Below are 17054 nucleotides of genomic sequence, written 5' to 3' on the forward strand. Positions count from 1 at the left end.
TCCTTTCAAAATAATTATCTATAGAAGACAAGAAAGGATAGAACGAAATAATACCAAAGGACGAATCAATATGAAACGGATCGTTCACGGGAAGAGGAAGGTTACAGTTGCCGACAATAGCGATATCTTCAGGTTGCCAACTATGATTTATTTCGCTCCCAGCTCGTGCAATATGCTATATTTGCATTTAATATATTTCAACTGCCTTAAATTTCAAATTGTAATCCGTTATCTTTTAAAGAGAGGGAAAAATAAAGAACATATATTCAAATAACACCGGAATGAACCCTATTCAACGCTGAAAATAATATATAATTATATATGTGTAAGTAGGCTATGCACCACCAGCGTCGTAGGTACTGGTGGACTGGTGGAGTGGCTGGTACATAGACCTATAGCACCCGTTTGACACGAAATGGGAAAGGGTTGGAATTTATGTCTCTGGGGGTATTCATAGGAAAGAGGTTTTGTCATGAATAGGGTATTCAAACCCCTTCCTATTGGTAAGTAACCATTTCGATCTGGTGTATCTACGTCACATCTGCTTATGCACATAAAAATAAAATGGTACCATTCACCATGTGTGCATATGTACATATGTACATAATATATATATATATATATATATATATATATATATATATATATATATAGCTATATGTGATAAACTAATTCACTGCAGTCTAGCATTGGGGTCCGTTTAAACTAAATTTTAATCAAACTGTCAAAATAACCCTTCAGTCCTCAAGCAAGTGTTCCTCTTAAAACACTTCGTAGAGAGAGAGAGGGGGGGGGGGACGTGAAATATTACGTTAGGACAAGAACAAGGGAAAAAATTCCAAACTTCTAAACAATATTATTGATACAGTAATTAAATGCAGGATTATTTTCCCAACATTCAATGAGCAATCAAAAATTTTCGTGGAAATTTGGCAGCTAAGAGAGAGAGAGAGAGAGAGAGAGAGAGAGAGAGAGAGAGAGAGAGAGAGAGACGTTTGGTTGCAGGCGCGAGCGATCAAGGGGTAAATTCTGCCAAATAAATAACGTGAAAAGGATTGGAATATGCACACCACACACGGTGAGCCGAGTTATCAGTTAGCATAATTAACTGATATTATTATTAACGTGTTCCCAGTAACATTAGCTATAAATTTAACTACCAAAATTCCCAGCTTTTCACCGCACAATGCCATTAACCAAAAAATATGAAAATACATGAAAAATCCAGATAATGACGCAAAAATAATCAAAAGCAACGATACGACAAGAGGAACTGAACACTTCACCCACCTCCCATTATAATAAAAGGGTTATATATTTATACGATATTCCAAGATACACAATAGGCCCACAATAAACAAATCACCCGGAATGCGGTCGTCTGTTAATATGTGGGCCATAATGCGCATATGATACCTCACAATCGCAGTTAATGGAACTGCGATTTTATTCTCATTTTATGGGTTCTTCTGTGGGCCAGAAAAGTACATTTACATTTAATTGTGCATTTGCTGCTGCTGCTGCTGCTGCTGCTGCTGCTGCTCTCTCTCTCTCTCTCTCTCTCTCTCTCTCTCTCTCTCTCTCTCTCTCTCTCTCTCTCTATATATATATATATATATATATATATATATATATATATATACATATACTAAACACAATAACCTCTTAACTTCTCAAAATCTTCGCTCTGTTTTGGCTGCGCTTGATACTACAAAGCCTCGAGATCCAACTTCAAAGAAATATGCGGCTATTACATTTACATAATTATGTATCTGGTATGACCAGTAGATTCTATATATAATATATATCAACTTTATCACTTACACAATTGTTCTGTGAATGATTACAGTTAATAACAGGACCTCATTCAAACTGGTATCTACCGGGGAGGATATTTATTCAGGAAAAGTTACAAGCTTTCTTGGCATAACAGTCCTCATCGTCTGGTATTTACGGATACCAGACGATGAGGATTAATAGTCCTGTAAAGTTTATCAATTTTCATGAAATGTCTCCCGCCAGATGCCATCCAGTTTAAATGAGGTCCTGTTAGTAACTATAATCATTCACAGAACAATTGTATAAGTGATAGAGTAAATATATGTGTAGAATCTACTGGTCATTTTTTTACCAGATACATATGCAAGTGTGATAGCCACACACACACACACACACACACACACACACACACACACACACACACACACACACACACATATATATATATATATATATATATATATATATATATATACCTAAGTACATATGCACACATGGTGAATGGTACCATTTTATTTTTATGTGCTTAAGCAGATGTGACGTACATGCACCAGATCTTAGCTAGATACCATCCAGTTTAAACAGGATGCGTTGAGTATTTAAAAAAGCCAGACAAAACGCAATTGACTCGATAAAATATACAGTACTTCAATCCAGATCGCTGGTGAAATGTGATCACTCAGTGGGTGACCAGATTATTATACAACGAATATGGGTGTATGTGCGCTCGTTAATTGTTTGCTTGTTTGTTTGTATGGTGTTTTTACCTTGCATGGCACCAGCGGTTATTCAGCAACGGGACCAAAGGCTTTACGCGACTTCCGGACCACGTCGAGAGTGAACTTCTATCACCAGAAATACGTCTCTTACCCCTCAATGGAATGACCGAGAATCGAACTCGCAGCCAACGAGGTGGCACACCAACACCATACCGACCACGCCACTGAGGCACCGTGCGTTCGTTACAGACAGATGCACAACGCACAAAACTGACATAACATGGAAACACTACCGCAATTGAAAACATTAGCTTAGCAACCGTGACACGCCGGCGACCAACAGCTATGGAAACGTGAGTTCTTATTTACAAAGAGCCCAAACATCGGCGGAAGAGCAAACAGGGAGATGATAAACAAAGGGTTAGTGACATTCTCTCAAATATGTGAGCGCGGGTTTGGTTGCTTTAGCGGTACTGTACAACACCTGGCACGAACGACCGGCTCGTAGTTTTGCAAGTAGCGGTTACGTAATGATTAAAAAAAATAAAAAATAAATAATGCCACGTTGGAATGCCGTAGTATCGGTAGTAATCTGCAACGTGTGTTTGGTAAACTGTCGTATAATAATAATAATAATAATAATAATAATAATAATAATAATAATAATAATAATAATAATAATAATAATAATAATAATAATATTTTGGAAAAGACCCTCTTTTAAACAAATTCTGAAAGAAAATTAGAAATGATAATATATAAGATTAATTCGCTGAATTCTCCCATTTTATTCAACAGAATAATAATAATAATAATAATAATAAAATAATAATAATAATAATAATAATTAATAATAATAATAATAATAATAATAGGAGCACTAGGCACGATCCCAAGATCCCTGAAAAGGAATCTAGAAAAACTAGACGCTGAAGTAGCTCCAGGACTCATGCAGAAGAGTGTGATCCTAGAAACGGCACACACAGTAAGAAAAGTGATGGACTCCTAAGGAGGCAGGATGCAACCCGGAACCCCACACTATAAATACCACCCAGTCGAATTGGAGGACTGTGATAGAGCAAAAAATAATAATAATAATAATAATAATAATAATAATAATAATAATAATAATAATAATAATAATAATAAACTTTTATCAAAATACATAAACGGCGACCTATCATAATTACATTAATAATAATAACAATATTTTTATAAAAAAATGAATAAATAGTGCTCTATTGAATAATAATAATAATAATAATAATAATAATAATAATAATAATAATAATAATAATAATAATAATAATAATAATATTTTTTTTATAAAAATGCACAATATGCAAAAATATAGTAGCAATGATAGTAAGAAAATATTACCAGACCCAAAACCTTTACATATACTATATACTGATAATTGTATTACATAAAAAATTAGAGATTTTTTATGAACCTTAAACACATGACAGAAAAAGACAGGTTATGAACTGTGGATATCAAATGGTAAACTTTGGATAGCAAATGATGAACTGCGGACGTCAAATGGTGAACTGTGGAAATTAAATGAACTACGGATGTCAAATGGTGAACTGTGGATAGCAAATGATGAACTGTGGATGTCAAATGGTGAACTGTGGAAATTAAATGAACTACGGATGTCAAATGGTGAACTGTGGATAACAAATGATGAACTGTGGATGTCAAATGGTGGACTGTGGAAATTAAATGAACTACGGATGTCAAATGGTGAACTGTGGATAGCAAATGATGAACTGTGGATGTCAAATGGTGAACTGTGGAAATTAAATGAACTACGGATGTCAAATGGTGAACTGTGGATAGCAAATGATGAACTGTGGATGTCAAATGGTGAACTGTGGAAATTAAATGAACTACGGATGTCAAATGGTGAACTGTGGATAACAAATGATGAACTGTGGATGTCAAATGGTGGACTGTGGAAATTAAATGAACTACGGATGTCAAATGGTGAACTGTGGATAGCAAATGATGAACTGTGGATGTCAAATGGTGAACTGTGGAAATTAAATGAACTACGGATGTCAAATGGTGACCTGTGGATAGCGAATGGTGAACTGTGGAAATCAAATGGTGAACTGTGGATAGCAAATTGTGAACTGTGGAAATCAAATGGTGAACTGTGGATAGCGAATGGTGAACTGTGGAAATCAAATGGTGAACTGTGGATAGCGAATGGTGAACTGTGGAAATCAAATGGTGAACTGTAGATAGCAAATGGTGAACTGTGGAAATCAAAAGGTGAACTGTGAATGTCAAATGCCAATTAAAGAAAAATATTTCAATCAAATGAGAGGAACTGTTTGCGTAGTACATATGTCAATAGAACTGAAAGGGACGAGAAAGACATACTCTATTATATAACACATTTCAGGCCCGAAGGAAGGATGACTTTAATTCAAAGGAAATAAATGGAAAGGAAACCAAAGAAAACGTAAGCTGAGAGAGAGAGAGAGAGAGAGAGAGAGAGAGAGAGAGAGAGAACTTTCTCTCTAGATATTCCCGAAATCTAAAAGTGCACTTCAGATGTCCTGCCACAGGTACCCAAGCCAGCTGGACCAGACCCGAGCAGACTAGTAAAAGATAAAGTTTATCAACGCTTAAACTTTAATCTTCGATCTACATAAGTATTATCAACCGTCTCGGCGAAATGTTTACTTTAGAGGAAACGTGATGAAGACTCAGACACACAGAACACTTCTTACATCATCAATCAATATCACAGACATAAGGCTACAATTTTCAAATGATGACAATTTAGGAGTCTCTAACTAGCTCTACTTTTCTTCATTCTCTGCCTTTTGCCTCAGCTCTACTTTTCTTCGGTACTTTTCTTAAGTTCTCTGCCATTTGCCTCAGCTAAAGAAATGAATTTGTTATTTCCTTGGAACAACCTAGCGAATACCTTTCTTTTCTTCTACAGTCAAGCCTTATTCGACCACCTGTACAAATCTCTGTTTCTCCATTATAAAAAATACATATAATTTGAAACATCTCAGGACATGCTTCAACCATGAGCAGTTTACAATTTGATTACCTAACCCCTAAAAAAAAGGAAAAAAAACCCTGGGAGAGAACTATAATTCATTAATTTTCTCTTTTCTGAACAAAAAAGAGAAAGACTCCCAAGACTGATCATTCGCGCAATATAACGTATAATTCACCTAAGTGAAAAAAAAAACTATATTTTCATTTCAAGGAACCACGGAACTGGGTGGGAAAACCTGTCTGGAAGACATTAAATTCTACTTACTTATATAGCATCCCCTTCAAATTAATTCACAAGCTTAGCTTAGAGTTCACAGATGAAGAAACAAAACATCACGACTGATTGGGAATAAAAGACGAGGCCAGGAAGGTAATTATATTCTTGCGCAGAAATTGAACCAAAGAGTATTTGTTGAAGAGATCTCGTACAGCATTTGCCTTTTTGATAAGGGCTGAACCTATGCATGTAATGAATAGAAGAGAAAAATGATAAGTCACCCGAGCAGAACTGATAGAAACATACACGAAAAATGCTCCTTCAGGAATCATGCAGGATAGCCTAGATCTTAAAGGGTCTTACAAAGACAGATTACGGGGGGAGGGGGGGGACATATTATTATTAGAGAGAGGTAAACTTGGACCACCACGGGTGTTAAAGGCGCCGAGAGAATTAACTTGGAAATGACAAGAATAAACAAAACTTCTCTCACATAAACCTTATCACGACCGTAGCTATGGCGAGAAGCTACGAGATGCATCATAAAATGAGGTGTTACTATAGTTTACTATCAACGAGATAAAAAAACGCAAGGCCATTTACTAAAAATAAAAATTAAAAAAAAAAAAAAAAAAAAAAAAAAACATTAAAGCTTCCAATCGGAATACAAAGGTTTGTTAGTTAAGAAATTCACAGTCTCGTGAAAACAAATTGTTAAAAAATCCACAATCATATATTAAAAAATATATTTCTATGTATTTTTACATAGAACTATATCGTTAATATATGATTGTGGGATTTTTTTAACCAAGGTTTTACGTTGCATGGAACTAGTGGTTATTCAGCAACGGGACAAACGGCTTTAAGTGCCTTCCGAACCACATCGAGAGTGAACTTCTATCACCAGAAATACACATCTCTAACCCCTCAATGGAATGCCTGAGAATCGAACTCGCTACCACTGAGGTGGTAGGCCAAGACCATACCGATCACGCCACTAAGGCGCTTAGGGAATACAAAGGTGACACTACTTATTCGATCGATTCGACTGCGAGAGAAAACACTGTCCACCTATAAAAAAGAATTATACCGAAATAAACAAGAGAGAGGAGAGAGAGAGAGAGAGAGAGGGGGGGGGGTTGACAGATAACGCTGAAATATCTTGAAATGAAAACAATGTTACATAAAAACTACATAAGCAAAATCTGGTGTTTGTAAACATCCAAGAAGCCGTCAGCTTACACACAGAAGCAACATGACATCATATCACAAATATATATGCTTGTTAATCCTCTTATCTTTGCATCAATCTGATTATTATGCTGTTGAACCGGCGATAAAGAGCGAAGTCGTAAAATGATGTTATCAAACTAAAATGGGACGACCTTCCCACAGGGGCGGGAAAATTCACATTTGAAGACTATGCCCTTCATGTACTTTTTTTTTATTATTATTTCAATAAACGCTGTTAAAATGGAGGTTAGGGCTTCAAGTAGTATTTATATATATATATATATATATATATATATATATATATATATATATATACATATATAATATATATTATAAAGTATACATACAAACTTACATATAGAGGTATACACACACACACACGCACATATATATATATATATATATATATATATATATATATATATATATATATATATATATATATATACTATATATATATAATGTATATATATATATATATATATATATATATATATGTATATATATATATACACACACACAATTCTTTTCATTTGATGGATGGCTGACGCCATGCGGATAAAACCTTTCGGTTTTTCGCCCAGTTTTAGAGGTTAAAGACCGTTGCCCGCCACCCCCCCCCCCCCCACCCCAAAGCTTAATCTTGGCCCCATTTTCAGCTGGTGAGCAACGCACGACAGTCTAGAATCGACCTACTACGTTCTAGCATTCATTAGCCGAGCATTGTATACCTACACAGCCAAGGTCTCCCACCCCCCCCTTTTCCCCATCTTCCTCTAAGGGGGGGAGGCAGGGTCAAATTACATTGAGTGCATCTGTACAAAAAGGTCGAGCGGGGTCAAACTCCATGCAAGTTGGTGTTTTGTAATCAGCTGTGTATAATACCCCTTGTAATTCTACTCTTAGGAGTATATATCATGGAGCAAGATTATAATTTTATCGTTATCTGAGAAGAGAAGTCCTTTAGCATAATCATTATTCATAGCTAAACTTTCTGCTCCTTCATTTCTCAGAGGATAAACGTGATCTGATGGGCAGTTCAAGAATGTCTAGGTTACAATCTAAATAAGAAAAGAACATTAGAATCCTTCCATTACAAGATACTTCTTCTTAAGGTAATTATGATCAAAGTAAATGTAGCCATAAACCAAAAAAAATTCTAAAGAAAGAAAATAACAAAAATCGCTGTCTCAAGATAAACGGGATAAGTGTCTTCAGGAGATTAGAGGAAAAGATACCACAACACCCATGGGTAAGAAGGTTCAACGGCTTAAATAACCTGTATCTTAAGACCCTCTGATAATTACAGGTTAATTGTTGCCAACTTTGCTTATCACACGAGTGTACTTATTCCTTTATCACCAGAAAATAAGTTTTTTTTATTGACGTGGTCATTATGACGTGAAAATCAACATTTTGTGCTGACATGGTCATTATGACGTGAAAATATAATTTGGCCTTGTCGCCCCCTAATCATTACGTGGCTCCTGGTTTTAGCGAAATCATCACGTGGGGTTAAACACTTCATATTAACATCTGCATCACGCGAAAATAAAGGTGATCTATTACGTCATCATTATCACGTGACAGTATATTTCTATTACACTTGTCATTACCAACTGAAAATATATTTCTATTAACGTTATCATTATCAAGTGACAGTATATTTCTATTACCTTGTCATTACCAACTGAAAATATATTTTTATTAACGTTATCATTATCACGTGAAAATTCAGATTTTGTGCAAAACACCTTAACCTTCCGGATAATTATTGTAAATTTTAATGATAAACCTGTTTAGCAAATGCTAACGGATCCCACGATTAATTATTAACTTTTAGTTGAAATGTTAACGTGTCTTAAATCATTATCACTGTTCAGTTCATTAGCTTTTCGTCATGAAAACTTACCAAAATCTAATGGCCATATCTAATCAAGACAAAACAGAAATTTTCCTGTAATACCCATAAACAAGTATACTTTTCAACATCTTCGGTGCAAACGTTAAAACAGACACCGTATAGGTGCTTGTGCATATATATTGTGTATATATATTGTGGGTGTGTGTATATATATATATATATATATATATATATATATATATATATTTTATATATATATATATATATATATATATATATATATATATATATATATATATATATATATATATATATATATATATATATATATATATATATATATATGAACGCCGCACAATAAGCTTCAAAAACTATATAAAAAAACACACATTTCATTAAGGCAACTTTGGATAATCAAACCAAATAATTTTTCATAGAACTATAAATGTGATAAGTCAAAACTTTTCATTGAAAATACATAAAACTCTTGATTCAGAACTAAATAGGCGGTATACATAAGGATTATCCATTCGTGATGTGAACCATCTGTCTGTCCGTCTGTCTCTCTGACTGGTCTGTGGGTATGTAGATATCACGGTCCTAGACCGTGGTAGATATATACATATATATACATGTAACAACGTACGAGGCTGAGAAAGTTTCTTCTAGGCATAAATCCGCGTTACTGAGTTTTTTCCTCAATCCATTCTTTTAGTGGAAAGGGTTTATCGATAAACAAATGGTACCAGGTTTTGATTTGTCTATGTTTGTTTGTTTGTTTGTATGATGCACCTATTTACTTTGCATGGTGCCAGGTTTTGATTTGTCTATGTTTGTTTGTTTGTATAGTGCGCCTATTTACGTTGCATGAAACCAGTGGTTATTCAGCAACGGGACCAACGGCTTTACGTGACCTCCGAACCACATCGAGAGTGAACTTCTATCACCAGAAATACACATCTGTCACCCCTCAGTGGAATGCCCGAGAATTTTGATTTGTCTATGCAATCTGCCGTTACAATGCCGATGGTCATACACGGCCATACTAATGGGTATTCCCGATTACTGTCCAAAGACGAGTCAACTATGAACATTTCCTAACGTACCAGCGCAGAAATAAAGTCTGACTTTCAATGTAATGTAATAGAATAAACAAAAATTTATGCTAAATGCCAAGCACTAGGACCTATGAGGTTATTCAGCACTGAAAGGGAAATTGAGAGTAAAAAGGTGCCAAAAGAGTAACAGGAGGAAAAACTCGCAGATGCACCACGAAAGAATGATTAGGACTGGGTGCGAAGTACGGTGGAATAAAAGGAGAATATGAACGGCGGTAAAGCAAAAGGAATGAAAAGCGTTGCAGCTAGGGAGCCGAAGAGACGCTGCAAAGAATCTTGAAAATTGACACTATCAAAAGAAACCTCATTAAAAATATGAATTGACCATACCTTCTTTCATAGCCCTAATATTTTCATGAGGTCTGTTGTCAGAGTGGATCTCCTATAAGCAACAAAGCACCGACAACGTGAAAAAGCTACAAACATTTCAGTCAAGTTCCTAAACTGTATCTCCTAGTACAACCACAAGGACCCCACGCAAAAACCTTTAATCATTCATATAATCTCTCCACTCTTACAACTGTGCCGGTTAATCAGAAAAAGACTACCTTTCATACACCGTTAGGGCTACCGTATCTTATCGGTAGAAGCCAGCCAGCGGGCATTGCTCTGAGAGAAAAAAAAAAAAAAGTCATACCCACAACTTGACTACATCTTTAAGAACAATGTTTGACCGTCCTCGGTGCAATGCTTAAGTGGGACAGAACAGAACCAGTCACCCAGGCAACTATGAAGGGAACTAGAATAGGATAAATTTTAGATCGGGTGAAAAGGAGAGAATTAAGTATGATACACAAATTGCACGTTCGCTACAATGTTCTTTCACTCTGAGGAAATCGTCACCATCATTTACAACTCGCATGACGCAAAGGGCCTCTACGAAATTCCGCCAATCATATCTTTCCCATGCCTTCACTTCCACGAATCTCCACTTCTCCCGAGCCTCCCTCCTAATAATTCTCATCCAAATATGGGTCAGGTCCTCCGACTCTTCCGCTGTCCACAGAGCCCAGCTGACACTGTGATAATGCTACTGATCTACGACAAAAGGATTAGAAAACCATACAATTTATCCTTTGTAAAAGCATTACATGATCTTGCAAATTAAATAGTAAAGAAACACTTGAAAACTCAGGACGATCTTGAAAGAAGCAGATCAAACTAAATACCGTGTACTTATCAATCACGACCGCGTGGCAAGGTGAAAAGATCTCAATCTCGAAGGTTCGTTTTTTTTTCCTCAATTTATTCGTGCGGGGAAAAAATTCTCCAGAAATCTAATACAGCACGTTACTAATGGGCTGAACTTCCTAAGAAGGTTTCAGAATTTGAATAATGAAGATTTTGTATTCTACCAATTTCAATGAATCAGGATCTTTATGACATCAAAATAAAAATACCAATATAAAAAATCTTTAAGAGATTTTTTTACCCAAGTATCACCCAACCGGTCTGGATAGAAAGTCAAAATGTTTCAAGATACACAGAGAAAGGTAGAGAGTTCCTAATCTAGAAGTAGATAGTATGAGAAAAGCTCCTTTTACTGAATAAATCGGCTGGCTAATCTGTTCCGAATTTTCACAGCACACCAAGCCACGTAAACAAAAAAAGCTAATCCTTCCGCCAGCCCTAGGAGAGCTGTTAATCAGCTCAGTGGTCTGGTTAAACTAAGATATGCTCAACTTTTCATACAGATTCAGTAAAAAATTCGCATTTCTTATATTAGGACTCTTGAGTCATTGGATTTTAAATACATAACCTTGATTCATAACGTCTGCAACTCCTGAAAATCTTCTATAGTGGGCTATGCCGTAGGAACACTCGTTATACGACGAAAGTTAGAGGGATCTTATTTCATGAGCACACATGGATGGGTCAGACAGGGAGCCTGGGGAGGTTCAACCGAGGGTTATGTAAAACAGGACAGACACATGTGAGGTTCAGCGATGTACCTGTGAATCGAGATTCTAAATCAGTGCTCCACAAGTCACAGAAAATACTGGAAAGCTGCCCCCAAAAAAAAAAAAATTGTCTACAAATTTCCATAATGTATCTGCGTCAACAATTTTGTCTACAGATTCCCATTATGTATCTGCGTCAACAAATTTTATCTACAAATTCCCAGTATGTATCTGCATCAAAAAATTTTGTCTACAAATGATCAATCCCACATTTTTTAACCCTTCAGTATCATAAGAATTCAATATCATCGTGAAGGTTTTAATCGTATTATGCATATCACGTGATCGTTTATATTTATCAGAAGCAGCATGAGTTTTTTTTTTACTGTAAACTGGTTTAGTTCTATCTTAATATCCACCACTAAACCTAAATATAAACAAGATGATTCCACATAGAAACAGACTAGCTATATCCACGTCTTTCTTTCTACCACAACAAACAATACAATATCACACGGTATTATCCACTAAATATACAGATAAATGAACGCGAATCTATTTTTATAAAGTTATCAGTGGTTTCGAATACTCTGTCCTCCAAATACCAAAAGTAACAAGGCGTGACCCGACCTCCAGCTTACTCGGGGCGCGGTCAAATAGAACATTGTTTCACCAACTAAATCTAAAATAAATACGCTTTCTTTTATTAGAAATAATTGTTCTGCACTGTTTAACATGAACATTATTTGTTTGTTTATATTTTCATTCTAATACATAAATCATAAATATCCTATCCTAAGATTCCAGTATCTTTAACTCAAAGCAAAACACCTTTTCCAGATCCTTTTAGGCTTTTCCAAAGGGCTATCCTACTCCTAATAACAACAACAGCAAGAACAGCAACAATAACAGCAACAACAACAACATAGTAGTTTGTAGGCTTACTCCCCAAGTAAGCGAAAATCTACTGCCAGCCGAAAGTAAGTCCATATATCTTTAAGTTTATACTGCACGTGGTTGAATAAACAGTACCTACCAATACTACTGAGGATTAACTAAATTTATAAAAAGTTAGTCACGTCAATAAAAACATATTTTATTCCTTAATTTATAGGGCGAAAAACAGAAGCTTCAATCAAAATAGACGGTTGCTTATGAAAGCAACCTTTCAAAGTAAGTAAAATATATTTCAGTTGTCAGAATTAAATGTTAAGATAAATTTGATAATATCTCATAATACATTGCATAAATTAACTAATGATGATAACTTTATATCAATGAGATATAACAGACTTATTTCAATATCGCCTTTGAGTTTCCAACAGCTTCTACATTGATAACTGAAAATTTTCAGACTATTAAAAAAAATAGTATTTTCAAACCTAATCATTACGATCATAATCTGATACATCAATCTCCCAGAAACAGACAATTCCGGTAACCGATGATGCGACAACACCATCTGACAGCTTCTGACCAGTAAATATCAGCTCACGTTCCTGAACGTAAAATAAATCCGTTTGTAATATACGACCACAGTGAACTTTACCCCACCCCCAATCTATTATCGGAAGGTCTCTTTAACCAGGCACGTACCACTCGGCCATGAAATGGCCATCGACAAGCTGTTCGTATCCTTCACACATTTAAAAGATACTTGAGCCTCTGTCGTGCTTAAGTAGGTCAGTCCACTCCTCGTATCAGGGTTCTTTTTAGTCTTGTTTAATTTTTCTTTTATAAAAGACTACGATGACAAAGGCCATCCGCCGTTTCTCAATGCCCGTGAATGAGATAATCAAGATAATCAATGTGGTTACTACTAGATTTCTCTTGTCAATGGCTTGAAATTTGCCGCTTAATGGGAATGACTGTGAGCGTTCGGGAGCTCCACTCACTGCTAATGAGCCTTCTACTTACGTGGAAGAAAAGGCTATGTTGTGGAAGTTTTCTGCGCACTGGGTTCATCCACGACTGTCGCTTCGTTATATCTCTGGATCCACCTCCTGGTAAATGAAAGGACCTGATGACACACACACTACACACACAACACACACACACACACACACACACACACACACACACACATATATATATATATATATATATATATATATATATATATATATATATATATATATATACAATTATCAATAGAAGGATCTACAGTAATATCCTTGTTTATCCAGATGAAAATATATTTGTGGAACTATATTTCATCTGGATAAGCAAGGCTATTACTGTGGATCCATCTAATGATTTCTTAGAAGCAAGATACGGTGTTTTTTCATTGCATATATATATAAATATATATATATATATATAGTATATATATATATAGATACATACATATATATATATATAGATATAGGAGATATATATAATGTATATATTATGATAGGTATATATATATACGTATATATATATATATATGATTAAAGATACATATATACATATAATATATATATATATCATATATATAGATAGATATATATGTATATGTAAAGATATATAGATTATAGATATATAGATATATAATATATATAGACATACCATAGTATATATAATATATAGATATTACTACATAGTATATATATATAGTTATATATATATATATGTATATATAGGATATATAGTATATATATACCATATATATATATATATATGATATTACATATGTATATTTATATATGTTTTATATACAGTATATATATCTATTTATATACATATATATATATATATATATATATTATATATCGTATAGTAATGTACTATATATAGATATATATATATAATAATATATATATATATATAATCATATATATATATATAACATACATATATATAGATATATATATAGTATATATATATATAGATATGATATATATAGTATAATATATATATATATATATTATAATATATATATATATATATCATATGTATCTATAATATATATACATATATATATATATATATATATATATATATCATATATAGTATTGTATATATATATATTATATATATGATTTATATACATATATAATATATATATATATATATATAATATTATTATATATATTCAATTCTATGAAAACCTGAGAGTATGTTTATAACTACAGAAGTTGTCGATGCTTTGGATGCAAGACCAATACATACTAATTAAGCCTCCACCAACGCGCTCTTTTGATATGTTTATTAATAAGATTTCTCGTCTGAGGAGTTCCTTTTGCCCAACATCGACCTTAAACTTCCTAATTTCTCTACTTGTGATGAGATTCGTAAAACCTTATTTCCCAGATGAAAGTCAAGCCAGATTCTGCCTTCCACGACAACTTCATCTACTTTCGAATAAATACAAACTAATTTCTTTGTTTTTGTTTGTATGGTGTTTTTACGTTGCATGAAACCAGAGGTTATTCAGCAGCGGGACCAACAGCTTTACGTGACTTCCGAGCCACGTCGAGAGCGAACTTTTATCACCAGAAATACACATCTCTAACCCACCAGTGGAATGCCCGAGAATCGAACGCATGGCCACCGAGGTGGCAGGCCAGGACCATACCAATCACGCCACTGAGGCGCTACTAATTTCTTTGTTTTTAGTAGAGTGCTCAGTCATTTTAACGCTGAAAATACTTATCGAAATGTTAGCTGAAGTCGCTTATGCACCTAGCTAATGGTGTGAATATGCAAATTCAACGTCCAAAGATGACCATCAGCACGGTATGCTACCGCTTAAGAAAGCAAATAAATATGCAAATTCCCTTAAGTCTTAACGTCAAAAGCTGATCGTCCTTACGGCACGTTGCTGCTTAAAAAAACTAAACGAATCAAGATTTCTAAAAAAAAAATTTAAATAATAAAGACAAAAAATCAGAACAGGTAAGGCAAGGTAATCATAATCATGATTACCTTGCCTTACCTGTTCTGATCATAATCAGCCGCTTAATCATTGGAGACTGATAAGCGTGATCCCAGGGAGAGCAGATACCCATGAACCAGATTTCTTGCAGGAACTAATTTGAGCCAGTTACGTAAGGAAGGCAATAATAGGGCTTTAAGGAGGAAATCCTGTCATATTGTGAACATTTCGTATCTTACTGATAAGAGAACTACCCGGCTACGTGTATGACAAAGACCAAGGAATCAGATCAGCGATTTAGTTACTTAGGTTGGCTTTAACGCTTTAAATAAGCCAGTACCATAGTACGATTTTCACCTTAATTTCGCTATCTTTCCTCTAACAGCAGTTTATGATTTGATTTATTTATTTATTCATTTTTAGGTTATTGTTCAGTTTCGAGGTGATCAATAGCATCGACTGCTATACAGTGGAATTCTTTGCTTTCCTATGAGTTCTCCGAAGCATTCAATTAAATTCTGTACCTTTTCAGTCCAAATAAAAAGTCCACTAAAAGAAAACTGAACCATTTTAATTTTCAGAAATAAAAACTACGATTTCTTTCTGTATTTCATTCAGCTCTAAGTCAGTATGCAATCCTTTCTTTCCAAATCTATAATCTAAACATATCTAATTAATATTTCAGTAAAACTTTTTAAAACTCCAACCCCCATCACCCGCCCTGCCCTCCCCCTACCCTCAAAAAAAAAATCCAGCACCCTTCTATTAAATAATAAGACATAATATCTAGCAGAACTATACTCTGTTTTTTTTTTTCCATCTGTCCATCCGCCTGTGGTGTTTTTGTATGGTAACATTGCGTCCCGGGCTTTAGATAGTTACATTCAGCTTACATTCAACAATAATAATAATATCCTATTTCGAATATTAACGGTGTAATTCGCATACAGTAAATTATTAAAGCACTTTTCAGTTGCAAATGTACACCCAGATATCATTTTATTTACCTAAAACTTACACATAGCGTAAATATCTAAAGCCTGGGACGCAGTGTTACCATACAAAAACACCACAGGCGGATGGACAGATGGAAAAAAACAGAGTATAGTATTATTAGAGGGTAGTTATCTATACCCAGCAAACATTATATATAGCTATTTTGAGACAAGGGCCTCCGTGGATTCTGAGAAATGATCCCCAGGCAGTTTTAGAAAACTTGGTGGACGGCGTCTTTGAACTTGAAGAAAACACATCCTCTTGCATTTTGATAATGCCTAAGTGCTCTAGAGATAAAAAATAAAAACTCTGTTGTTTTTGAAAGACTTCGGGGAATATGG

The 17054-nt window shown here is 34.5% G+C and overlaps 1 protein-coding gene across 1 annotated transcript in view; it reads right to left on the reverse strand.

The window, feature by feature from the left end:
* Positions 1–3978: 3978 nt before the first annotated feature.
* Positions 3979–17054, reverse strand: part of LOC135212799 (putative proline-rich protein 21) — a 25410-nt gene continuing 12334 nt past the window's right edge. Inside the window, exon 2 of the mRNA XM_064246570.1 lies at positions 3979–4783. Coding sequence (XP_064102640.1) covers positions 3979–4783 — 805 coding nt within the window. The remainder of the gene's footprint in view (positions 4784–17054) is intronic.

Source organism: Macrobrachium nipponense, chromosome 41, assembly GCF_015104395.2.
Source record: "Macrobrachium nipponense isolate FS-2020 chromosome 41, ASM1510439v2, whole genome shotgun sequence".
Lineage (NCBI taxonomy): Eukaryota > Metazoa > Arthropoda > Malacostraca > Decapoda > Palaemonidae > Macrobrachium > Macrobrachium nipponense.